Raw genomic sequence first — 27,769 nt, 5'->3', positions numbered from 1 at the left:
AGTTATATGATATAAAAAACTGCTCATATAAACACAAAACTACATCATAACACTTTATTCACCCATTGTTTTTCCCCACGTTATAGTAAGAATTAAAAACGTGTCTGTGTAGACCAACCGTGCGTATCACCTCATTATTTTTGTATTTGTGTACATAGGCAATGTGAATTTAAACACGTGTATTAGTTAGAAACAAATACATACAAAATGTATCTACGTATCTGTGTTATGTTATTAATGATACAATTGGAAATACATTTAATTAAACATTTTCTGTAATGGATCTAAATTCTAGCACACCAACCACCCATTATAACTAAAATAAATGGCAAGGTATTTTTTAAAACCGAAACAAAATCTCTTCCTACTTTAGTTTTCACACGGAGCGAAAAAGCAGTTGGACCCGGTGTGGGAAGGTGTCGTAAACAAAAACTTCAACCGAGTAGCTCGATATTTAACACAACCAAATATTCATGTGTGATTTGAAGTAAGACAGTATTTAACTCAAAGAAACTGTTCTTTTTGATGTTTACAGTATTTTAGTATAAATGTCGTATGGCAGCATAGCGCGTGACTGTTTTAAAACTAACGCTTGCTAACTCGTTTGTCTGTACAGCTGTCAGGGAAAAACAAAACAGCAGCCTTGTGTTTATGCGATGTTTTAATCGTAAACAAACCACGTTCTTTCTGTGTTTGAATCCAAAAAGGCTAGATAAATTAGATTTGTAAAATTAGATTTCGACATCTGCTCAGTACCAGTGTATCACGTGTGTTATTGAGTGACTCTGACTTTCAACAGACACACAAAATGTTGAAGCTTTTCGGATTCAAGACTGATGGAGCAAAAAAATCTACTGAGAGAGAAACTGATGGATTTGTCATCATTGGTAAGCCATTTGATCATTTTTAGAAGCAACTTTATTATTGTCTACATCTTAGTTTTCGTCTATCTATCTATCTGTCATCTAGATATAGATCTGTAGATGGATCTGTCTGTCTGTCTATTATGTTTATCTATTTATCTTTCCATCCAGCCATCCAAAATATTGTTATAACTGGAATCCTAACTATAAATCCAAACAATCTTTGGTTAATGCTGATCTTCCACAAGAGGGCAGTGTAATTCAATCCTCACATTTAGTGTGAAGGCTGTAGTTCACCAATAGTGAAAGATTTCTCTTAATATGTCCTTTGTATGATTAATCAGCTCATAGCATGTCATATATTGGAGTTCTCTGTACCTCTGTGCTTCAGTTGAACCTGGCAAATGGCTATGGGTCAGCATTGGTCAAATGCAGTGACTTTGTAACATTGACACATGCAGTGACACCACGTGCTATATGCAGTATTGAGGTTTTATGCATTTATGTTTTCTTCTTGTCAGACAGCTCCATGGTAACATATTTGACAGACAGCAACTGTTTAGTCTGTATTGTAACTATGTTAGAGGGAATGTAGGTCAAAGGGAAAGCGAGATCCCATGCTTCATAAAGTGCAGGATATGTTGACTGAGGGCTTGAGCCAGATTTGAATAGCTCATTCCATGTGCCCATGTAGTTTGAGGAAATATTGCAAACCGGGGAATGGAAAATTACCGTTGAATATTTGAGGATAGATGGATGTTTGGCAAACTCCAATGGTTCTCCAATTTTAGGCTCACCATGCTGTGAGAAAGCTTTGGAAATGAACAGAGGAGTTCACTATAGGAGGGATCGTGATGCTTTTCATGTTGTTCAAGTTGATGTTTAATCAAAGCCTGCAGTTTTCACTTAAATCTTGTGCCATTAATCTTAACTGGTATTAAATGACTGTGTTTGCACTATTGGCAAGATTTTAGAAAGGTTACAATGATATATAATAGAGTATGTAAACTCAGTTCGTGGTTTCGTATTGATTTTACAGACTGCATTTAAATCTTGGACTAAATTATACAATAAATCATTATTCATTATTACTTACTCTTTATGCAAAAGTTGCAGGATTATAAAATGATTATAAATATCTTTATTATTATTCTATTGATTTTTGAGTCATAGTACTTTCTCAGCATTTCAGGTTCATTTTGTAACCGAGTAAATTACTCAATTTCTGTTTTGCAGAATCTTTTCATCATGGGTTTAAGTAGTGTGCTTGGCAACAGGAACGCAAACCGTACATGATGTAACGTTATGTAATTAAACCGGTCCAGAGTGCAACTTACTTCATGTGTCCCAGTCTTTAGTCAGTACTTTAGGGTAGAATTGTAGGATAGAAATTAACCCAAGCCAGACTGCAGGACTACAACTCGCTCAGCTGGAAAAGGACGAAATGAGCTCAGGCTGATGGGACGGACACATCCAATATATTTACACAGCAGCTTGTAAGTCCCTTTTTGAGTGCTAAATACGATCTAATATTTCCTGTATGAATAGAATTGCAGTTGACATTTACTCATCTGTCACGTCATTGACTTATGCATCATAAGCTGTATATGGTTGTGCATCAAGAGTGAGCTGATCGCCTCCAGCACGCTAGACCCGGCCCATCTGACCTAGGTTTGTGGTTCAGTCCGGGTGACGAGGCTGCGGTGATTTTGCTGACAGCACATAAGGGAGACAATATAGGCTTACATTGCATTATTTATCTGTGCCACAGATCTGCTTCTCTCTGGGAAAGAAATTACTTGCTTTTGACTTTGAACTGCAAATGATACTGACCATATGTCATTTGTAAAATGGCAACAGTTGCTGTAATGTAGCATGGAGCTAAACAGAGGGTCAGTTTGTTGTGTTGCGTGTTATAGCTCATGTCCAAAAGGAGACATCAAATGCAAAATTCTAGGGCTGTAGCTATCAATTAATATAGTAATCGAGTATTCTACCGATTATTCTATTGATTATTCGAGTAATCGGAAAAGAAGTCATTTTTCTTTATTAAAGAGCAATGCTAAATATACAAGATAAAATAAGATTCTTAAAATGAACAACTAATTTGTTTCCTTTTTAGAAAAATTAACATTTTCATTGCTGAAATTGCATACATTAATAACCATGAAAACTAAACCCATTTAATGCATTTTTAAATTACATTTAAAATGCAAATACAAATATATCAATAATACGTACATACATATATGAAAATATAAATGAATAAAAATTCAAAAATCAATTTCACACTACTTTAGAAAAAGGTCAACATTACAGCCTAAAACAAAGGCATAAATCAAGAAATTGAGGCATTTAGATGTAGGCCTATTTACCCACTATTTAATTCAGCTCAGAGGGACATGAATGCATTTAACTTGCAGTTACAAATGCATAAATCATATTTTGTTTTTTTTAAACAAAACATTACTGATATTTACATTTATTTTTAAAAGAACACTCCACTGAAAATATTTAAACAGTGGTGTTTTACAGTTTTTGAATCCATTCAGCCGATCTTCAGGTCTGGCGGAAGCACTTTTAGCATAGCTTAGCATAGCTCATTGAATCTGATTAGACCATTAGCATCTCGCTCAAAAATGACCAAAGAGTTTCCGTATTTTTCCTGTTTAAAACTTGACTCTTCTGTAGTTACATTGTGTACAAAGACGGACGAAAAATTAAAAGTTGTGATTTTCTAGGTCGACATGGCTAGGAACTATACTCTCATTTCGGCGTAATAATCAAGGAACTTTGCAGCCGTACCATGGGTGCAGCAGGCACAATGATATTACAAATATAATTTTAATTTTATGTTGCACACATTTCATGAAGACCCTAAAGAATCATACCAACTTGTGGAAAATGCCCATCTGATGTCCTCTTTAAAGCTCTGTATACGGCAGATGCAAATTCATGCTTTTCATCCAAAACTGGATCTGTCCCAGGACCAGTGTTGCCACAGTTACTTTGAAATAGTAATCGAATTACTGACTACTGATTACTCCTTTCAAAAGTAACTTAGTTACTTTACTGATTACTTTATTTTAAAAGTAACCAGTTTTAAGTTAGATTACAAGTTACTTTATTAGTTACTTTCAGCAGCTGCCAATAACACCCCCCCCCCCACCCCCAAACATAAAAACGACAACCGGTTTTGCCAGTGCTTACTTTATTGTTGGTGCATTTTAACGTCAACAATGTATCTCCTGACATTTTAAGTTGAACTTAAAAACTATTTCCAGACAGAAATACACGTTTGTATAAAAATAAATAAAGACAGTCTTTCTTGACTTAATTTAACATAAATACTTTTTAGAAAAATAAGTCTTTCTTGACTTCATATAACATAAATACTTTTTAGAGAAACAAGTCTTTTTTTTTTTTTTTTTTCTTTCTTGACAACAACATACTGCCCGACCAACTTCTTTAACTCTCCACCACTTACTGGTTTTGTACTGAAGTCCAGTTTTTGTTGTTTGGGTGGTGGAAGACCTTCTGCAGCGGTCACAGCTCTCTGCTTCGCACCACCAGGTGGGACTCTCTCTGAAAGTTTCACTGTGGCGTGCTGCGACTCCAAATGTTTCTTCAAGTTTAACGTAGTGTTTTTAAAGCTAGATAACACTTTGTCGCCAGCACAGAGTGTACAACGAACCTTAATATTATCATCTTTGGCTGATACAAACTCAAAATAGTGACTATATTTCCAGCTAGAAAACGCATATCTCTCTCCTCCCTCCATTGTTGTTCGTGTGTCGCTAGCCGCGGCGCTTGGTAGGTGAGTTGTCCTGAACATATGACCTGTCGCATACGTGACGTCACTCCCCCGAGACGCAAGAAGAAACCAAATAGGCTTTGCTTAAAAAAAAATTTAAGAAATAGTAACGCACAGTGGCTTGGACAAGTAACTTTAATTTGATTACTGGTATGGAAATAGTAACGCATTAGATTAGTCGTTACTGGAAAAAGTAGTCATATTAGAGTAACGCGCTACTAAGTAACGCGTTACTGGCATCACTGCCCAGGACCACCCAGTTCATATTCGCATTTTGACTGTTAAATTTGAAGATTGAAAGGCAATAATGACAAAATGGATGGAACAAGGAAATATTAAGAGTGAGTTTAAATATTTATAAATATGATAAATTAATACAGATTTAGTGCTTTCGGAAATTGTGTCTATTACAGCTAAAGTTATAGGCAATAGCAGTGAGTAGTTTTGTCTTTCTCTTCCTAACATTGTCGTTTGATTAGGCTTATAGGGATAGTTCACCCAAAAATGAAAATTCTGTCATTAATTACTTACCCTCATGTCATTCCAAACTTGTAAGATCTTTGTTCCTCTTCAGAACACAAATTAAGATATTTTTGATGAAATCCGAAAGCAGTCTGTCATAGAACATCCATCATCTGTATGTTCTGGTTCAAAGAAGTATCGGGGTTCTACGTCAGAACCCAGTTCATGTTCCCATTTTGACTGTAAAATTTGCCGTGGTACTCTTGTGAATGGTGGCGGAGACTGATAGAAGAGAGGGAATTGTTAAATAAAGCTGTTATTTTTGTTTTCTTTGCCACAAAAAGTATTCTAATAGCTTCATGACATATTAGTTGAACCACTGCTGTCACATGGACTATTGTAACTATGTCCTTACTACCTTTCTAGACCTTGAACTTGCTATGCAGGGTCAGAAAGCTCTCGTATTTCATCAAAAATATCTTAATTTGTGTTCTGAAGATAAAGGCCTTAAAGGTTTGGAATGACATGGGGGGGAAGCAATTAATGACAGAATTTTCATTTTTGGGTGACCTAAATACCATATAATAAAAAGTACCCTAATTACCCATGGTGAATGAATTCAGTAAACATGGTTCCTAAATGTGAATATGTCCATGTGCTCTTGTTTGTTTTATTGCAATATTAGTCATTAAAGCTGCATAAACAGATATAGTACATTCCAGAAGAGCATGTGCTTAACAAATATAAAGATGGCCATCATGAGGTGCCATTTTGTCCAATACAACTTAAAAAAAAAAAAATTGTCACCCTGATCTCTTCTCATATGATGTTATGGTAACACTTTACAGAAAGATTCATTAGTTAATTACATGAACTAAGAATAAACAATACATTTGCAGTATTTATAAATCTTGGTTAATGTTAATTTCAGTATTTACTAATCCATTATTAAAATCACAAGTTAACATTAGTTAATGCACTGTGAACTAACATGAACAAACAGTGAATGACTTTATTTCCTTTAACTAGCATTAACAAAGATGAATAAATAAATTAATACATTTATTGTTCATTGTTTATTAATGTAAGTTAATACAGTAATGTTAACATATGACACCTTATTGTAGTGTTATTGATTTTGCTCTTAGTTGCCATGAATTTTAGCCATAAAATGATACTTTTAGTCATAAAATAATCAGATAACCTCCAGTTAGATATGCACCACAGTTTCAGCATCCAAAAATATTCAGTCAAAATGTAAAATGCTACAGTACTGTGCAAAAGTCTTAGACCACTAGTATTTTCACCAGCTATAAAATGGGTTAAAGTAAGTTATTTCTATCTTTTGCTGTAGTGTGTCAGTAGGAAACATCAGTTTACATTTCCAAACATTCTGTTTGCCATTAATTGTAATAATCTAGTGAGATTTTTGTTTGCACAAGGAGTCTGACAACAGCGAGTGCTCCACACAGAGATCTGATCTCACCATCATCCAGTCTGTCTGGAATGACATGAAGACACAGAAAAACTGAAACAGACTAAATCCAGAAGAACTGTTTCAACATCTTCAAGATGTTTCAAGTAACCTACCTGCAAAGCTACCTGAAAAACTCTGCACAAATGCACATAGGGCAAAAGCTACTTTAAATGCAAAGGATGGTCACATCAAATGCTGATTTATTTTAGTTAATAGAAGTTCATTGATAAAGAAAATCTATTTATGACATTGTTTTTGACAGCATCCTCATTTTATGTGCCTAACTGCCTAAAAATTTTAACAGTACTGTAGCTTTGTAGGTGTAGGTCTCTTAAAGAATCTTGGAGATGTTGCCACTGTTCTTCTGGATTTAGTCTGTCTCCGTTTTTTCTGTTTCTTAAGACAGACTGGATTGAATGATGGAGAGATCAGATCTCTGTTTGCACAAGGTGTCTGACAACAGCCTGTGCTCCACACAAAAATCTCACTGGATTATTATAATTAATGGCAAAATGAATGTTTGGAAATGTAAACTGATATTTCTTACTGGAACACTACAGCAACAGACCGACATTAACTGACTTTAAACCATTTTTAGCTGATGAAAATACTAGTGGCCTAAGACTTTTGCACAGTACTGTAGCTAAATAAATAAATAACTGACACAAACAATGTCATTCGTGTGAATAAGCTACATCAGGTAAACATTTGAACCATGCTGGCACACTTCACTGTGACCAAAAATTACACTAGAATAGCAATATCTAAATATTTGTCAACTTGCGGCTTGTTTGCAAAGAACTAAATTACTACAACTGAATTACTTTATTACCTGAAAAGATGGCACCCTGAACAGTTGAGTTCACTCAAATTTAGTTTTAATTACCCAAACTTTATTTTCAGTTTTGGTTTTTGTCTAAAAAAAAAAAAAAAACTAAATGAAAGAAAGCTTTATTTCCAGTTTTGGTAAGAAATTTATTTTGGTCCATCACTACTTCCTTTTGGTATGCAAGGTCTTGGCATTTGGAGATGGTAGTTTTAAACGAACCAATCTGTAGCAGAGTACGTGACCCATCTCATGATGTAGTTGGAAACTGTAGTCCAGGAGGAACAGCTACTAGCAACCAACACCGCAACCCGGTGACCTCCAGTGATTATATCACTTTCAGTGTGAACGCCCCCTTAGGCGCAAGCCATACAAGCTTTTTCCCAGAACGTAAACAATGGATAGCATCTCAAAGGGACTTATTTGTGGAGGTGCTGGTAATAACAAGGAGGAGCCGTGGTGTGTGTGTGTGCGTGTTTATGTGACATATCAGGACACACATTTGTGTAATGACATAGGTATTACAAGGAGAGGGTGACTTATGAGGACATTGTCCCATGTCCCCATTTTTCAAAAGGCTTATAAATCATACAGAATGAGTTTTGCCCAGTTTCCTGTGAGGGCTAGGTTTAGGTGTAGGATTGGTGTAGGGTGATAGAAAATATGGTTGGTACAGTATAAAAACCATTACGCCTATGTAATGTCCCACGATTCACCAAAACAAACCTGTGTGTGTGTGAAGTCCCCAGAGGTGAGCAGACGCTCAGCAAGACATTCAGCTCTGTGATTCTCAGGAGCAACAAGAAGGGGCTGGGTTTCATTTTCAAGGAGGAATTACACCATCTGCAGCTCCACACAGGGAAGAGATGTAAACAACAGGTCCTGCGTAGAGGATGTGTGTATATATCATACAGCGTACTGTTAGTGTCTGGTTATGATTCCAAGGTGTTGCAGGTTTCTGTCAAGTAACGTCGCTGATTATGGCTGTAAGTACCCAGATGGACTAATGCTACATAATCTTCTAATGTAATCAGAAAAGTACCCTGTTAAGTGTCGTTAATCCACATTATTGTCTTGGCAGCGAAGGATAATCAATAATTCTTGTTAAAAATCAAGCTGTTGCCGTAAAGGGTCCGTGATTGGCTTTGGGACTCGATGTGTGCTGAATAATACGCCTTTCTTCTTGAATTGATTTTAAAATTATTCATTCTTTTTATTTTTTGCTTTTCAGGTGAAACTGTTGAGGAGCAACGACAGAAGATTCAGTCCATGAACATTGTGCAGCCCGCAACAAATGTAATAGTGCAACCATCTAAGGTGAGTTTGTTTCACTTTATAGAAAGATCCACCATGAATGCTGCAACTTTACAGTTATTTGATATATATATTTCGACATTTTCCTAAGCAGATAGCAATGTCTAAAAATCTCTGAGACTGAAATATAAATCATTATTCAGTTATAATCTTCCCAACCTGTGAGGTGTTAATGTGAGAACTGCCAACGTGATCTCATGAGGAAAGTAGTTCACAGGGTGACGATTTTGTATGATTTGTACATGAAGGTCCACCCCAACCCCATTCATAAATCTAACTGTTAGTGAGGCATAAGAAAATTGTATGTAAATATACGAATTCATATGAAGTATCCAGCAGTTCATCAAAGTATAAAATAGTTATGAATCGCCATGAGAGTGTGTTGGAACTGCTGTGACTGGATGATTGAGTCCATGAGAATCATTTAGTGTGATTTGTGAACCAGATCAGCCAGTTCACTGAAAGTACCAGCTCACAAGATTGAACTCAAATAACTAACAAACTCATTGATCCGGTAACAGAGATGCACAAGTTCACTGGAGGGGGAAATTATTAGTGAATAACTTAAACAGTTAGTTCACCCAAAAAATTAAAATTCTGTCATTACTCACCTTCATGTCGTTCCAAACCTGTAAGACCTTCGTTCATCTTCAGAACACAAATTAAGATATTTTTTTTTATGTAATCTGAGAGATTTCTGACGATGCATAGACAGCACCATAAGTACCACGTTCAAGACCCAGAAAGGTAGTAAGGTTCTGTGTCGTGGTACTCTTTTGAAGACTGACACAGTAGAGAAGAAATTTTTGAATAAAGTTGTTGTTTTTGTTTTCTTTGCGCACAAGAAATATTCATCATAGTTTCACAACATTATGGTTGAACCACTGATGTCACATGGACTATTTTAACAATGTCCTTACTACCTTTCTGGGCCTTGAACATGTCAGTTGTGTTGCTGTCTATTAGGGCTAGGTAAAAAAATATTGATATCTCGATTTTAATCGATTCTCATTTTTATGAAACCATATCAATTCTTAAAGGAGTAGTTCACTTCCAGAACAACAATGCACAGATAATTTACTCACCCCCTTGTCATCCAAGATGTGTATGTCTTTCTGTCTTCAGTCGTGAAGAAATTATGGTTTTTGACAAAAACATTTCAGGATTTTTCTCCATATAATGGACTTCATTGGTGCCCTGATTTTGAACTTCCAAAATGTAGTTTAAATGCAGCTTCAAAGGCTCTAAACAATCCCAGCTGAGGAAGAAGGGTCTTATCTAGCGAAAAAAAAAATAAAATAAAATAAAAATGTTTTTACTTTTTAGGCACAAAAGCTTGAGTAGCACAGGCTCTGGGATGCGCGTTCACGACACTACATACTATTAAATCACGCCAAAAGGTCACACGGAACTACAGACCCAGTGTTTGCACAGCATACGCGCAAAGACTAAGAAAGTGCAAGTAAGTTTGTAAACACTGATTACAAACAAAAAGGTACAACGATGTCCTCCTCTCAAGTTGTAGGAGAAAATAAGATTTTTGATTCGTAGTACACATGATTCATAGTAGTGATCGGATGTTCGGATCATTTTACCTTTGAGGCTTGTTCAGCAAAATGAACAAATCTTTTTTCGAGTCATTTAGTTCATTTTAGCAAAATATAATTAAAATGTTACGTGTTACTTCCCTAACACATCTACTGCTTACACAAACGTTGATCACACTACAAACAAGACAAAACTATAATGCTATAAGAAACAGAAAAGATTAATTCATTGTTTACCTGGGTCTTTAGTCTATGATTGGCTCACCTCACCTCTCAAGTTTTCAGGTTTGAGTCATTCGTTCATCTTATGGGGCTGTCATATGATGAACGAATGACTCAAACCTGAAAACTTGTCAGATAAGAAGTAAGATGAGTTAATCGAAAAACCCAAAGACTCGAAACAGGTGAACTAATTTCAGTACAGAACCTAATAGGATGTTGCGCATGCGCGACTGAACGAATCTCTCCCCCGAAGCGACCCGTTCTTCTCGAGTCACACTGAAGATTCGTTTAAAATGGAAGAATCGTTCAAGAACGACCCATTACTAGTTCATAGCATCGTGGATGTGCATCCCAGAACCTGTGCTACACAAGCTTTTGTGCTTAAAAGCATACAATTCTTTTTTTTTTAAAAAATAAAAAAATGGCCAATTGTTTCACTAGATAAGACCCTTCTTCCTCGGCTGGGATCGTTTAGAGCCCTTTGAAGCTGCATTTAAACTACATTTTGAAATTTCAAAATCGGGGCACCAATGAAGTCCATTATATGGAGAAAAATCCTGAAATGTTTTCCTCAAAAAACACCATTTCTTTATGACTGAAAACAGAAAGACATGAACATCTTGGATAACAAGGGGGTGAGTAAATTATTTGTAAATTGTTGTTTTGGAAGTGGACTTCTCCTTTAAATCCCAAGAATCGGTTAGTCTAGCCTGTTTTCAGTTAATGAATGGATTATCCAATATGAAGCAAAGTCTTAGATTTCAATATGAGAAACATCAAACAGCAAACAAAACGAAAGTGAAATAAAATCCCGCTGCTCGGTTGAGATGCACAACACGGACCGTTTATCAGCTCGGATGGCAAAGCAAACAAACTTGTCCGGGCTCAGAACAGCTGTGAGATTTGGTGAGAAGTGTTTGAATTCACCGCATAAGGAATAAAAAGGCTGCTGCAAAATCTAGTGAGATGCATTCAAATTCAAAGTAGCTACTTTTCAAAAAAAAAAAGTACAACTTAACAATCCGTATCCTGTCTCTTGTAATCGCTCAATCAGTGTTTCAGCCATGCAGAGACATCAGTATAACAGCTTGTAAACAATTCATGTAACATCACATTTACCTCAACAAGCATATGATCATAAACTCATTAGTCAGCTAGAAAAATAAACTGTAGATATACAGTATATGGTGCATATCTAAATATATGCACCATATAACATATTCATTATATACTTTTGCTGTTCTTTAATGTTTTATGTTTGAATAAATCCATCCAAGTTTTATGATGTTTATATGTAAACATGTATTTAAATGTTTATATGTAAAAAAAAAAAAAACACTAACTGAAGTAATTGTAACTTTATTATAAAAACTTAAGTGTGATTTGAGCAGTTGTATAGCACAAATCAGTCAGTTTTAACCTTCAATATTATAATCTAGTACCAATTGACTCTCTTATATATTTTACAGCATTAGTTGAGTTTTTTTTTTTTTTTGAGAAAATTTGGCATGTACTGTACCTGATATATATATATATATATATATATCCAAAATAATCGATATCGAATCTAATCGAATCGAATTTGGTAATCGAATCGCAAGCTTGTGAACGAGAATGAAATTTGTGTCAAAAGCTATCCCTACTGTCTATGCAGGGCCAGAAAGCTGTCAGATTTCATCAAAAATATTTTAATTTGTGCAGGTTTGGAATGACATGAAGATAAATAATTAATGACAGAATTGTCATTTTTGGGTGAACTATCTCTTTTGGTATCACACGGCTTCAGAAGACTGTAAATATAGTATACTGTATATGTAGCAAATTAAAAGTCAGAATTACACGGTACAGATAACGTTCAACATGCAATCACTTTTGTCAATATTCAGGAAATTAACATGAGGGGGTAAAAATTTCCCCAAAATAGATGGTCAACATAAAATATGTTGTTATTTGGAAAGATCTGTGCAAAGACTGAATAGTTATGTTTCTATCCACCTATTTTTATGTGAATTTTTGGATATTGTTAAAAAAAAATGCTGGATGGAAATGCCAAGATGTGCATAAATTCTAAAAATGCACATAAAAACAAACTGATATTTTGTGTGTCTGATAAGAAGATATGCGCATAAACTGCTATGGACTAAAAATTTACCAAGTAATTTCCTTGATGCGCATCAAAAAAGTCATGTGACTTGTGACCAACAGATTATGTGATTGGATAACTGAATTAACCAGCGCACCAATCTCACACCATCTCAAATGTTATTTTAATGGTTTTTGAAATGCCTGATCCAAACTCAAACTCATCAAAATGATTTGGTATAATTATCTCCTGTAACGTCACACGATTGCATTCCCAAACATCAGGTATCCGAACGCAAGATAACATATAGCTAGGTTTCATCCAAACGTGAAGCAGATCTTTTTAAAGTATGCAACAACGGGGAAAAGAACAAATGTGAATTAAATGCGTTTCCATGAAGTTGTTTGAGCGGATGACAGTGGTATTGGTAACCTAGTAATCAACAGTAAACAAACCACCATCAGCAGAAACAGCTGATTTGTCACATGGGTTTAATGTTCTCTAGCTCAAGATTTATTTGTCAAATGCATTTCCATCTCCAAATTTATTTGTAGTAACTTTTAAGAGCTCCAGACAAAAAATCAACTAAGGAGCCACTGGATCCTATGAGAAACTGATTTTATTATTTATTTATTTTATTATTTTTATTTTTTTTACACTTTTAACATTTCAGTCATACTGTCATGTGTTAATGTGTCATCTTTTCTTGTCTTCGTCAGCATTTTAATCCATCTTGTAGATGTCCTGGCAACTAAGGTTCACTTAAAGCGGGAACTAAATATCTTTTCCAACTTGAGAACTGTAAACTGTAACAATTGTTTATTACACAGAATCTGTGCCAATATCATGGACCATATGTCAGCATCACTTGAGTGTAGTTTGGGCTCCTCCTCAATGCATCCTGTAAATTGTGTCTGTCTTTGATCCAGTTGGTTTTTCTTTTAAAGCTTCTTGCATTGCTTCTTATGTAGACAAGATCTTCATAGTTTTTTTTCTAGCTTTCTGGATGCCGAATGGTTATTCTGAGATAAATCTATTGTTAGGTGGCATTGTTTACAAGCATTTGAAACACTGAATGAGTGACTACATGAGACATGTCAGTAGGCCTAAGTTGTACTGTAGGCTGTCTTATAGGGGTGGGAATCGTCAGGCACTTCACGATCCGATTCGATTCCGTTTCTGGGAGTCACGATCCGATTCCAAAACGATTCTTGATTTACATTTTTCCCCAGTTGAGTCTTGCGAATACTCTTTACAACCATACATTTGAACCAAAATTAAAGTTTATAGTTAGAAATCTCTGCATGTCAGTACTGTCATCTTAAAAGTAGGGGTGTGAATCTTCACTGGTTTCATGATTCAATTCAGTTACAATTTTCATTATCAACTCAATATCACTATGCATCACATTCTCAGTTTTTAATATTACTGCACATGGCTACATTTTCATATAAATTTCGTATCAAATTTATTTTGTGGAAACTTTAGTTTTTATTATATAAACAGGCTACTTTTAAAACAATCACTTATTTAAAATAAGTTTTCTTTAAGTATCCAAAAGTTTTCAGACAATAGTTATGGCTTTTTCTTTTTTCCTCACCATTATTGCCATTTGATTATTACTGATGAGATCATAGACAGTGCTGTATTCACACTAATGCACAGATCTGTTTCAATATATTAGATGTTTTGTCCCGCTCTGAAAACATAACTGACTGTGTGAACATCAATTTCATATAAAAGTATTCGAAATGGAAGTGCATTTAACCTCAATCAAACTTCAGGACAACAAACACAAAGCGCACGTATATTCTGAAATATTCAGAATTTACTATCTTTTAAAATAGCCTACATTTTGATGTCCATTCATGCTTATTTCATACTATAGTAGTAAAGAGAAAGATAGATGGGTTGAACAGAGGTAATCATTTATGCTGCATTGGGGAGTGCCGAAACTGCATTTATTGTTTGAATTTCGTTATGAATTTGGCAACATTTTAAAGCTGATACTTTATTAAAAAGTTCTAAAGCACAAAGCCTATTGCGATTACTGGATGTCAAGTGCACTACAAATAATATGTGACCGTGGACCACAAAACCAGTCATAAGGGTCATTTTTTTAAAATTTATTCGATATTTCAATATATAGAATCTGAGGGTGCAAAAAAATCTAAATATTGAGAAAATCACCTTTAAAGTTGTCCAAATGAAGTTCTTAGCAATGCATATTACTAATCAAAAATTAAGTTTTAATATATATACAATAGGAATTTTACAAAATATCTTCATGGAACATGATCTTTACCTAATTTCTTAATGATTTTTGCCATAAAAGAAAAATCAATAATTTTGACCCATACAATGTATTTTTGGCTATTGCTACAAATATACCCTAGCAACTTAAGACTGGTTTTGTGGTCCAGGGTCACATATGAAGTTCACGCATTACCAGGACACAGCATATAGACTAAAGATCTTGATAAGAAGAAGCCATAGTATTGATTATAACCGAGAATTGTTAATGATATTGCTAATATCCACAGAGCTGACAGCTTTACCTGTTGTCATTTGTTCATGCACAATGGAGCTGCTTTCAGCAGTTGTGCCATCAGCTCAACTCTGATGTTTGGCAGAGATAAGGACTGTTTGAAAACTTTGATGCGCATCGTCTCAGTTTATTACGTCAACATAAAGAATGTGACCGCAAAATACTCAGGAAAAAAGACATTATATGCACATTTTAAAATCATATAATCATGTACATGTAAATTTAGTTGCCACTGGCGAACTCGGCAAAAACTCGGCACAAATCAATAATTTTGTTCACAAATGCAACCGTTTTATTTGCAGTCTGGAGCCCTGCTTTTTGCACACAAGTAAAAAAAACACGTCAAGCGAGCATAAAAACCTCTTTGTGAATTTAGTGATTGTTGGTTTTTTTCTTTTTTTAAACATTTGTCATTTCCATGACTTTGCGATTATTTGAAAATTTGCCTAAAAACAGTGTGATGGAAACATAGCATATGTTTGTTATTGCATTTTGTCTGGCACAGGTCATTTATTAAGAAGGAAAAAAGAGGCACAGTCTTCCCTGGTTGCAGTAACTTTCATTTTCATTTATTGATACTTCAAGCCAGTATCCCAGAAAGTGATGATTTTGTTCTTTTAAACACATGGCGTGGAAATGGTGCATTTGGTTCACTGAAAATGTGTACATTTTAACTGTTTACTCCTGGAGCCATATTAAAATTCCAATATCTATGGAACTGAGGCTGACAGGGCATTATAAATAAAGATGCCAAAAAGGAAGTTTGTTAAGACCCAATATCTAAAAGGGCATTCAAATATTTTTAATACTTCTTGAACTACAAACATGCAAACTTTGGAGAAAAATTCGAAAAGTGCTGTTTTCCCATGTTTGAATGGTCACCATTGGCACATAATGCAACAAAGATTGCTAAAGTCAGTGGATTTTACTAATAGAACTACCAATCTCTGTGTACAAAAAAGATTATGATGCTGCCATCTTTCTGAAATCATTTTTACCCCCCTGTATCTTGACTGTCAATCTAAGGTGGAAATTACCATTTTGACCTCCCTCTACAAAATAGTGGATTACGCAGTAAATATTCATCCATGACATTTAATATTTTGGCTTTCATCACTATACGTCTATATTTCCTAAGTAAATGTTTTAGCAAAATCAAAAATTTAGGCCGGGGACGTTTTTGAAATTTGGATGATTTGACATGGAATGTCCGAGTTTTACCAAGTTAAATTCACAGCTTTGGATGAAAACATGAGAACAAGTGATATGCATTATTTGCTTTGAGCTGTGAATCTATCTTATTTTTGCTGTAAGAGCAGTGTGGCCATTTAAAATTTTGTTTAAATTTTATGGGTGTGGCTTCCAATCTCATCCACATCCAGCTATATTAGCTGTACGAAACAGCTTGTTTTTGCTGCTAGATATTGCAAATTGGTGTGTCTTACTATGTTATTTTAATGTATTATCTTAATTATGAACACACTGGTTTGTAGTGCAAACAGTTTTACCATTTACTGCACATTGTTATCCACGTGGGAATGCGATCGTTTTAGTCGCAGTCTGGAGCCCTGCTTTTTGCGCAAAAAGTCAAAAAACACCAAGCGAGCATAAAAACCTCTTTGTAAATTAAGTGATTGTTTTTTTTATATATGTTTATTTTTCACATTTGTCATTTCCATGACTTGTGATATTTAAAAATGCGTATAAAAACAGGATGATGGAAACAGCATGTGTTTGTTATTGCATTTCTTCTGGCACAGGTCATTTATTATGTAGAAAAAAAGAAGCACAGTCTTTACCTGGTTGCAGCAACTTTAATTTTTATTATCGATACTTGAAGCCAGTGATGATTTTGTTCTTTTGAACACATTGGATGGAAATGGTGCATTTGGTTTTCAACCATTGATAATTGATCATGGAGCCTCATTGACATCCCCATATCTCTGGGACTGAACAATACAGGGCTTGAAAATTAAGATTCTAAAAGAAAAGTTTATGAAGAACTTGAATCTAAAATCATACTATGATATCTTTAATACTTCTTGAGTTATAGGCACGCGAACTTTGGAAAAAGAATATTTATGGCTATCAGACAGGTATGTTCAATGCAGTTGTTTTGACAGAAAGAAATGAGATACAGCTCTAGTTTTAACTTTATTTGTTTTTCAGACATTCCTCTTTAAAAGAAAACAAGTATTATATTTTTGCAAACTGACCCACATTTAGTGTTTGACCACTGAAAATATGTAGATTTTAGGTTTACTCCTGGAGCCATATTAAAATTCCAATATCTATGGAACTGAATCTCATAGGGCTTTAAAAATAAAGATGCCAAAAGGGAAGTTTAAGACCCAGTATCTAAAAGGGCATTAAAATATCTTTAATACTTCTTGAGCTACAATCATGCAAACTTTGGAGAAAAACTTGAAAAGTGCTCTTTCCATGTCAATGGATTTTACTAATTGAACTACCAATCTCTGTGTACAAAAAAGATTATGATGCTGTCATCTTTCTGAAATCATTTTTACCCCCCTGTATCTTGACTCTCAACCTAAGGTGAAATTTCCCATTTTGACCTCCCTCTACAAAATAGTGGATTACTCAGTAAATATTCATCCATGACATTTTTATATATATATATATATATATATATATATATATTTTTTTTTTTTTTTTTTTATTTTATTTATTTGATCAGGGACAATGCACAAACAACATTAGTCTAAAATAAGAAAAGATGTCATGTGCCAGGTTATAGCAAAAATGCTAATTTCCACCCGCAGTCCCTGGACAGGTTGTTGTTACACTTACAAAAGCTTATCAAATATATGCAGAAAAATACACAGAAGCTCACATCATAAAAGCACTTTCTATCATCATTCAATTCACTCACTCACAGTTTACAGCGTTCATATCACAGTCATTTAATGCATACAAATTTGCTTTGATAATAACCACTGTTTGGCGTGTAAAAGTACAATAATTTGTGCATGAAATAATTTCGTTTGGAAGAGTATTCCAAAGGCTCACTGCTTTATAAGAGAAAGATTGTTGACCATATGCAGTTTTACATCTTGTAACGCTGCACTCTCCTCTGACTGTCGACCGTGTGGTTCTAGAAATTCTCTCCGAATTTAGTGTGAAAAATTTTTTCAAAGGGGGAGCAGCGATGTTATGGATTATTTTAAACAAAGCAGAAATTTGATTATATTTAATAAGATTTTCGAAACTCAGAAAATTATATTTACTTTGTACTTTACAGTGATGATATAATCGAGATTTTTTATCATGAATTTTTATGGCCCTTTTATATAATGATTCAAGTGGTTTTAACAATGTTTTACACGCCTGAGACCAACTAGACATGCAGTACAGAAAATGTGGAACAATCATAGTGTTAAGATAGGTATTTGGCTTTATCACTATACATGTGTATCTTTCCTCAGAAAAATGTTTAGCAAAATCAAAAATTTAAGCTGGGAAAGTTTTTGAAATTTGGTTGACCCAGCAGGTTTTCATGTTAAATTCACAACTTTGGCTGAAAACATGAAAACAAGTGACATGCATTCTTTGCTTTGAGCGGCATATCCACCTTATTTTTGCTGTAAGAGCGGTGTGGCCATTTTAAATTTTATGTTAATTTTATGGGTGTGACTTCCGGTCTCATCCACATCCAGCTATATTAGCTGTATGAAACTGCTTGTTTTTGCTGCTAGATGTTGCAGATTGGTGTGTCTTACCATTATTGCCTTAATTATGAACACACTGGTTTGTAGTGCATGAACTAATGAACCGGAAGTCTTGACCATAGGCTTACTTCCACCTTGAAGAATAAGGTGGATTGAGTAACGTTTTCAGTCTGATCCTGAACAGAGTAATTAAATCTTAAGGATCGCTCATTGAGTCATCTGTGTTAGCGGGTCGGCGTGATTTCCATATGCTGTGTGCTGGACGCGCAACAGCGCTGACGAGAGAGAAAGAGCCCCTTGATTTGCGCTGGCCAAGCGGGTGTGTGACAGGTGCCAGGTGGCAGGACTGAACAGCGCCAACATGTGCTGCTGCCATTCAGCAATCTGTTCCACAGCACCGCCTGGAGACATATGGCTAATGAAAGACGCTCAGTCTCACTCTTTCTCTTTGAATAAGAGGGGCTTTCGTGAGACCCAAAAGCCTGTAGACTTGTGAATGGGAAAAGTGCATTTTACAGTCAAAATAATGGACAAACCACATGGGGAAAAAAAAGGCCTGACAATTTGCAGTTAGATGTGAGTTTCCAAAAAATTACTTGGGCGAATTCCAAAGAGGTCACATAGTTTCTGAATTACAGACACATTGGCCACAAAACGGCACAGTGCTTTAATGTTTAAAAGTCACAGTGAAATCAAGCAAAACAATAGTCCCTCCAGCAACCTGTCACTCACATGAAACCATCGCAGCAGTCAACAAACAACATCGATCTGATGATTCAGTCAGTTCCCAATGGACAAAATCATGCCCCACCCTACAGTTTCACTCAGAAATATCTCACGATAAGGAACAAAAGATGATGGAAATTTCCACTTCATGCTGACTTTTAGGGGAACACTGGAAAGACAAGAGAACACAAATTGACACCACATGCAAAACATGAGCAAACATCGACAGGAACAGAATGACACTTCACAGCATAGCTGTTGAATTCCACAACAGCACATCCTCAGAATTGACCAGAGAGTTGAATCAGCAGCTCTATGACTCAGTGGAACCACAAAACGCGTGTTATGATCTACACTAAGGTGGAGTTCATCACAGCTGCTAGTCAGAAACCTTATTTAGATGCTTAAAGACACAAGTGTGTGATGGAAATGTTATGCCCCTTACAATGTTGTGATGCGATGAGACAATAAAACCCATTATAAATGAGGCATTTGTTGCATCCAGGGAGGACATAATTACTGAATATAATGACTCACACTATCCTTGCGCTGCACTGCACTGCGTAAACATAACACCATGTCTGCATTTGTGATCATAGAAAGAGCAAACAACAAGCACTATTCTACACTGCTCAAAACTCGCGTTTGAATAATCAGTAGCAAATTCTTTAAATATGAAAACGTACTTACAGGCTGTGAGTCAGAAGTGCCCGACTGTCCTTGTAAAGATGGAACTGCCCCACTTTATAGTGTGCACAGCCAGCGTTGTAGGCTACTCTCCCTGGTTCAGGAAATAGTCCTCCGTAAATTGCGCTGCACACAATCAAATATTTGTGTTGTACTGTTCTGGAACAGCATTGTAAATATAGCTTAACTACTGATTTCTAGTTATGTACTTATTTCCAAGGCCAAACAAAGTACTTTTGCTTTCACAATGAAACGCACAGCGTTTCCACAACATGGCGGCTGCAACAATACTACAGCGAGAATAAAAGTTACGACTTTGTTTGCGTCTACATTTGGGCGGATGCAAATCTTCCCACCCTGTGATGTAGACGTGAGGGCGTGATTGAATTAGGGGTGTGCAATATATATTGTCTGCGATAATACTGTAATTGTTGTATTTGACATTATCGAGTATTTTGCAAAAAACATTCAAAATGCCTACAAAGTGCAGTGCACGCATTATGTGAAGTCTAGACTAGTGCGCATTAGAGCGTTCTTTCACTGCATGATTTAGTCTGTTAAAATACATTTAGAATGATCACAAATCCAAGACATGGGGACATAAAATGTATAGATTTATTCCACATCATATAGTTAATATCACAAAAAGAGTGTCGTTTTCTTCTCCAAAAATTACAAATTACAAATGTGATATTGATTTTTTTTTACAACAGTTCAATAGACAATAATTAAGAGACTTACATTTTAGACACCATATTGCCTGTTTTTGCTCTGTTTCGCTAACAAAAATCATTCTAAACACAACCACAGCAGTTTAGCGTCTCTAAACATGATGGTGTTTTGTTACTGAATGATTCAACCATTTAAATGATTCGGTTTAATCACAATGACTCACTTATTAACTGTGACTTACTGACACTTACTGGCGGTTTTAATTCCACATTTAAAGTATCATTTTTTTATTATATTGAAATACTTTCAAATATCATTATTGACCGTTTTATGTTTAAAATATTTGCAACTGCAGGTTAAATGCATTGATGACCTGCATTAAACAGTGTGTAAATACATGTAAATGCCACTTTAGATGCAGCTTCTGTGTTTCCTTTGCATTGCAAAGACAAATTTTGTTGATACTGATTTAATTTGCTTTGTAACAGTCCAAATGTAAGAATTTGACTCAAAAAGATAATACACAATTTTTTAAAAAAAAAAAAATGGCTTTTTTAAAAGTTAAAATGCCCATAAAAGGTAAAAATCAGTTTAAAAGATTTTTGGAAAAGACTAATTTCTATCAGTGTGAACTGACCACCATACAGAATATGAAGAATATCAAAAAATGTAGGAGTCAGCTGTCCATGGTAGTCTTTAAGACACCAGCAGAATAACACACTCTTTGGGTTTGAGACTTTAATCTTTGCAACCTCACAAATCCTGTATATGCATGAACAGCTTGTAATGCTTCAAAGACAAAAGAAAACATGAAATCACATCATATGACCCCTTTAAACGAGTAGTTCTGATTAATTACTTACCCTTGTGTCTTTCAAAACTGGTATGATTTACTTTTTTCCTTAAAAGACAAATGTAGCCATTTATACAGAATGTCCTGGCTACTCTTTTCCATACCAGAGCAAGAATTTCAAGGATAACATTCAGTTTTGAATGAATCAAATTTTAGTCTGTTTTTCACACACGAATAGTTTCAAACCACTTATATGGGCTGCATTTATTGTGCTTTTTAGCCTTAGGGCTTAACTGCTTTTAATCACATCCACTTTCATTGTATGGAAGTTCAGAGTTCCACCTTATTCAGTTCAGTTAGCTGTTTGGGTTTTGCTTCTCTCTCTATGTACTATACCAATCTCATGTTACAGTGAGGAACTGACATTAATAGATTATCATTCCCTGTCTAACATGTTTGGCTTTCATATTAGACAAACAGAAAAGTTACGTGTGAGAAACCACCTACACAACTCTCACGGCCAGTTTCTGTTTTATCTGCACCAGACACACCAACTCAAGTCCCAGCTATGAATAGAAACCATTACTAATTTAATCACTGACAAAATTTTTGATTTTTTTTGCATTTAGTTTCATATTCAACCTTAGGCACAATGCTTCCATCCAAAGTTGCAAATTTAACATATGCGCAATAATTGGATTATCACATAAAACATTTGCGAGTAAGTACTGTTTCCATCTAACAAGTCAAAGAGAACAAAATCGTCACTTCCTGATAAACTGACTCTATATATTACTAAGAAAAGTAGGAGAAGCCATTGAATATAGTTATTTTCATATGGAATAAATTACTTGTACCTCAGAGTGAGCAGACGAAACACAATAAATGTGATAATTTGCTGTTGGGGAACGCAGTTTTGTAAGACAGTTCTCGGAGGCAATTATAATTATATATACTTTGACAACAGACTTTGCTCAAGCATTTCAGAATAACCATAACAACATTTCAGATGCTGTGGAATGAGATCGGTCCACTGGTTGGAAGGGTTTTGCCATCCCATAGCGCAAAGTCACATGACTTTTTTTATGCGTATGGAGGAATTTATTCGGGAATTGCATTTCCATCTCCCATTATTCGCATTAACACTTTTTTTGCACAAGTCAAAAGCCACTTCAAGCGAGCGTAAAAACTGTTTTTGCATACTAAGGGATTTTTATTCGAATGGCGTTTCCATCACTCGTTTCTGATGCGATACTTCAAAATGCATATAAAAACAGGGTGATGGAAGCATAGCTAATGTCTCTTACTGGTGTTTTTGAACTGATTAATATACCATTACACCCAAACTACTGTACATTCATTAAGAAGTTTAGGGTCGGTACAATTTTTATTTTTATTTTTTGGAAAGAAGTGTCTTATGTTCACAAAGGCTGCATTTATATTGTTAAATATCATATACTGTTATATATTATTACAATTTAAAATAGCTGTTTTCTATGGAACCTGTTTCCACCACTGAAGAAAAAATAATAAAAAGGTTATTGCGAGTTTATATCTCACAATTCTGACTTTTTTTCTGAGAATTGCATGATACAAACACGCAAACTTCGCAAATTTTATTATTATTATTTTTTTTAAAGATTTATTTTTGACATTTTTATGCCTTTATTTAGATAGGACAGTGTAGGTAAGACAGGAAGCAAAGTGGGAGTGGGACTGGAAAGGTCCAAGAGCTAGGATTCGAACTCGGGACGCCCGCAGCACAATGGCGCTATATGTCGACGTGCTAACCACAAGGCTATTGTTGCCAACGTAAAGAATCACAATTGCGAGAAGTAAACTCACAATTCTGTGAAAAAAGTCACAATTTTGAAATGTAAACTCGTAATTGAGTTTTTTTTTGTTTATATTAAACTCTCAGTTCTGAGTAACTGAGAGTTTAAACTCAGAGTTTAAACTTGTTTATAGTAAACTCTCAGTTCTGAGTTGCGGGAAATAAACTCACAATTCTGAGAAAAACGTCACAATTGCAAAATATAAACTCGCAATTCTGAGTAAAAAGTCACAATTGTAAAATTTAAACTCACAATTGACTTTTTTTGTTTATATTAAACTCAATTCTGAGTAAAAAGTCACAATTGCAAGAAATAAACTCGCAATTCTGAGTAAAAAGACAATTTTGAGATATTAACTTGCAATTCTGAGAAAAAAAGTCACAGTTGCAAGAAATATACTTGCAATTCTGAGAAAAAGGTCACTCACAATTGCGAAATATAAACTCAGTTTTGAGTAAAAAGTCGCAATTGCAAGAAATAAACTCATAATTCTAAGAAAAAGTAAATTGCGAGAAATAAACTTGCAATTCTGAGTAAAAGGTCACAACTGTGAAATGTAAACTCACAATTGACTTTTTTGTTTATATTAAACTCGCAATTCTGAGAAAGTCACAGTTGCGAGTTTACATGGAAAAGTTACAATTGTTAGATATTAACTCAGAACTGCGAGATATAAACACGCAACTCTGACAAAAAAACCTGAATTATGTTTATTCTGACTTTATTTCTTAGAACTGTGAGCTTGTCTCAGAATTGCATTTACGTCTCTCGCATTTTTTTACTTTATAACTCACAATTGCGAGTTTATATTACGCAATCCAGACTTAATTTCTGAGAATAGCAAGTTTATATCTCACAATTTAACTTCATAACTCAAAATTGTGAGTTTTTTATCCCACAAGTCTGATAAAAAAAATCAGAATTGCAAGATGTAAACTCGCAGCTACCTTTTATTTTATTCAGTGGTGGAAACAGGCTTCCAAAGTTTTCTATTTGAATATATTTTAAAATGCAAATATAATACAATTCTGGGATGCAAAACTGAATTTTCACCATCATTACTCCAGTCTTCAGAATCACATGATCCTTCAGAAATCTGTCTAATCTAATGATTTGTTGCTCAAGTAACATTTATTATTAGTATCATTGATGAAAATAGTTGTCCTGCTTAATATATGACAGTGATATTTTTCATTTTTCAGGATTTTTTGATGACTAGAAAGTTCAAAGGAACAGCATTTATTTGAAATATAAATATTTTATAACATTTATAAATGTCTTCACTTTGATCAATGTAATGGATTCTTACTGCATAAAAGTATTAATTTTCTTTAAAAAACACAAAAAAACCACAACAGAAAGAGAAGACTGGTAGTGTAGTTAAATGTTGTTGTTGTTTGCATTGATTTCTAATATGATTCAGTGCTATTTACAAACAGTTTTAAACCTATATACTATGTATTCTGACTCAAGTTTATGTACTGTACGCACGTGTGCATCATTAGTTGTGTTAAAGTGTGAAGTTCAGCTCTAGTTGTGGTACAGCATGTGACTTCCTTCATCGAGATGTTTCAGGCATGTAATGACTCCTCATCCACCTCAAACAAAACCAGATTTCTCATCTCTGCGGCTGCAGGCTTTGCTCTTTTTTGGGGGTACAGATATGAGACAGATGTCATAATCATAAAAATCCTTGACTAATAACAACACTAAAAAAACTGATATGTGACATACATCATGCAGCTTTAATGAAAATGGGTAAAATCTGAAGTCAACCAGCATTGATGAGGATTTAAAGAGCTGGCTCACAGTGGCAATTTGGTAAATGGCACAATAGTTGAGTCACACATGCTGTGATGCATATAATAACAGTGCTGCTCCCTAACAGGTCCAGTTTCTCAGTTTTCACTGCGGATTCTCTTTCTTTTTGTTCAGCCATCCAGTGCCGGGAACAGAGGAATTACAGAGACGGCTCAGCCTTCCTCCCAGCCCACAACTGCCAAGACGTCTTCAGAAACACACGCCGTAGACGCCACCCCGGCCCTGCCTGAGCTTCTAGGAGACATACCTTTCACTTTAGCACCACACATTCTGGCCATGCAGGCAGGCCTGCCCTTTGTCACAGATATCACCTTGCCTCACGACATAAATGACAAACTAGCCAACTTTCGTTATGACTTCACCTTGGAGAACTCAGTTCTTTGTGAGCCGTGACTCTTTGCATATCAGTTATATTGTTGACACGTGATGTACTATGAGACTTCGGTTGTCAAGATTCTCTTTTGCCTCTTCAGATCTAGTATAGCTGACAAAATCAGTCACTGACTAAAGGGTGTTGGGCTCAAATGAACATATTGTCCTGTTAGTTTAAATAAGTTAGCATCAAGACGGTTTACAGTCTCTCAGGATCTCGCACTCGATCGTGCGAGAGGAGCGTCACAGCTTTGTTTTAACGCAGTAGACGCGTACAACCTGCGGCTTTACATTTTTCAAATGTAGTTCAAATTTTACGGGTGTAAAATCTGTGCAATTTTGACTCTGTGGGGTCCTGTAGCATGAGATGATATGCTGAACCGAAATAGGGTTGTTTTGAAACTGCTATGTTTCTTAGAAGTTGCATTAGGCTGCAACCCTGTCTGTGTTTGCCTTCCTCAGTTTTTTCTTACTTCTGCAAAGACTCTATAATTTATGAAATCGGTTTTGACATTTGCTTGCACATCATGAACTAAAAGCTGTCGTGATGCACAGGAGAATTATTTTATAGTAATCTATCTTTTCAACATACCACAATAGAGGTATTAAATGAAAAAACAAATTATATTTTAAAAATATATATTAAAATGCAATCATAATGGCCTTTTGGCTAGTCCACTATTTACTGTAACTCTACAGTCAGTGCTAATAAACCATTAAGGTGAAGCAAAAACGTTTCTCTTTATGCTATTGGTCAGTCAGTGGCTTAAACTGTCGCTATTGGTTAAGTCATTGTTGCTGTGCCAGGTTGGCATGCTTAACAGAACAATATCGTGATAGTGAGGTAGTGTTTGGACTTTAGAATGTTGTTACTTGTAGTTGTCTCTGCATATCAAGCTGGGATATGAAGTATTTTTACATCACAAAGATCACTTTAAGTTACAGGTTGCACTTAAAATCAAGACAATGCAGTTCTCATTATAAATAGGCCAATATCTCTTTGTAGAAGTGTGCTTTTTGTTCTTTTGTTGGTATGAATATGCATACCTCGACTGATGTTGTTTGGTTTTAATGCATGACGTTTTGAAGATCTGTCTACACATGACACACCCCGTTTTAGGAGGCAGATATGTATTCTGAACAAAGTTTGATTGCAAAAACATGCATATGGGTTTTAGTAGGATTTACTGTTCTGTTTGAATAGGCCACGTGGTTGTTGCGCAGTTTTTTTCGGTTTCTTTCATCTGGATTTCAGTTCGTGAATGGGTATCATAGTGCGTGCTGCTATTTACACAAATGCACTCAGGAGTTTCGCTGTGTCTCCTTTACATCCTCTGTACTTTACTTGATAGCGGTTTCGTTTATTTACTCAATACCACTCAAATCTCACTTTTGGTTATTAAAAATATGTATACTTTTATTAGTCTGTTTTGACGTGTCTGTCTTTTCGACATGGTTGTTTCATCTATGCTTCCTCCTATGTATCTGACCTATCCTTTTCAAAACACTGTATTGAAATAATCAAGTTTGCATTGTGCTGTGTTTGCTTTAAAAAATGTCTGTATGATAATTTAATGCCACTTCTTCAGGTAAATATTATGCCATCACCTTAACCTTTGTTGGATGCTTTATTGATTCATATCTGGAGCAGAATTTATCACTGATTTTGATCCCACATGATGTTTATGCTAAATTCTGAGCATGAGTGCAATGTAATATGATGTTGTTTCATTAAAACCTTATTTGATAGCATTTTTTGCAGTTTGCAATTTTGTATATTCATATTTGCAAAGTGCGTGTGTGTGTTTGTAAAGAGAAGGCAAAAATGTAAAGGTTATCGAACCTTAGAGTTAAAATTGTAAAATTATGTTGACATATATGGGCCGTCCTACAGAATTGGTCCAAAGAGTTGGAAACGTTTTGGAAAAAAAATGGTCTTTTTCCAAAAAATTTGTGTGTATGTAAATTGTATAATATCCAAGGAAAGGTACACATTTCTAGTAATTATACAGTTAATT

The 27,769-nt window shown here is 35.1% G+C and overlaps 1 protein-coding gene across 2 annotated transcripts; it reads left to right on the top strand.

The window, feature by feature from the left end:
* Positions 1 to 385: 385 nt before the first annotated feature.
* umad1 (UBAP1-MVB12-associated (UMA) domain containing 1) lies at positions 386 to 27,503 on the top strand. 2 transcript variants are annotated; one of them, XM_051136428.1, is made up of 4 exons: positions 386 to 487; positions 800 to 887; positions 8,674 to 8,759; positions 25,494 to 27,503. In XM_051136428.1, the coding sequence occupies exons 2-4, from the start codon at positions 809 to 811 to the stop codon at positions 25,770 to 25,772; spliced, it is 444 nt and encodes a 147-aa protein (XP_050992385.1). In that variant the 5' UTR covers positions 386 to 487; positions 800 to 808; the 3' UTR covers positions 25,773 to 27,503. The 2 variants fall into 2 exon arrangements, with proteins under 2 accessions (XP_050992385.1, XP_050992386.1); XM_051136429.1 differs by lacking the exons at positions 386 to 487; positions 800 to 887 and adding exons at positions 2,088 to 2,359; positions 8,185 to 8,428.
* Positions 27,504 to 27,769: the final 266 nt, after the last annotated feature.

Source organism: Labeo rohita, chromosome 19 (genome assembly GCF_022985175.1).
Source record: "Labeo rohita strain BAU-BD-2019 chromosome 19, IGBB_LRoh.1.0, whole genome shotgun sequence".
NCBI lineage: Eukaryota > Metazoa > Chordata > Actinopteri > Cypriniformes > Cyprinidae > Labeo > Labeo rohita.
The sequence above is the reverse complement of the archived record's forward strand: the minus strand, read 5'-3'. Positions and strand labels throughout refer to the sequence as shown.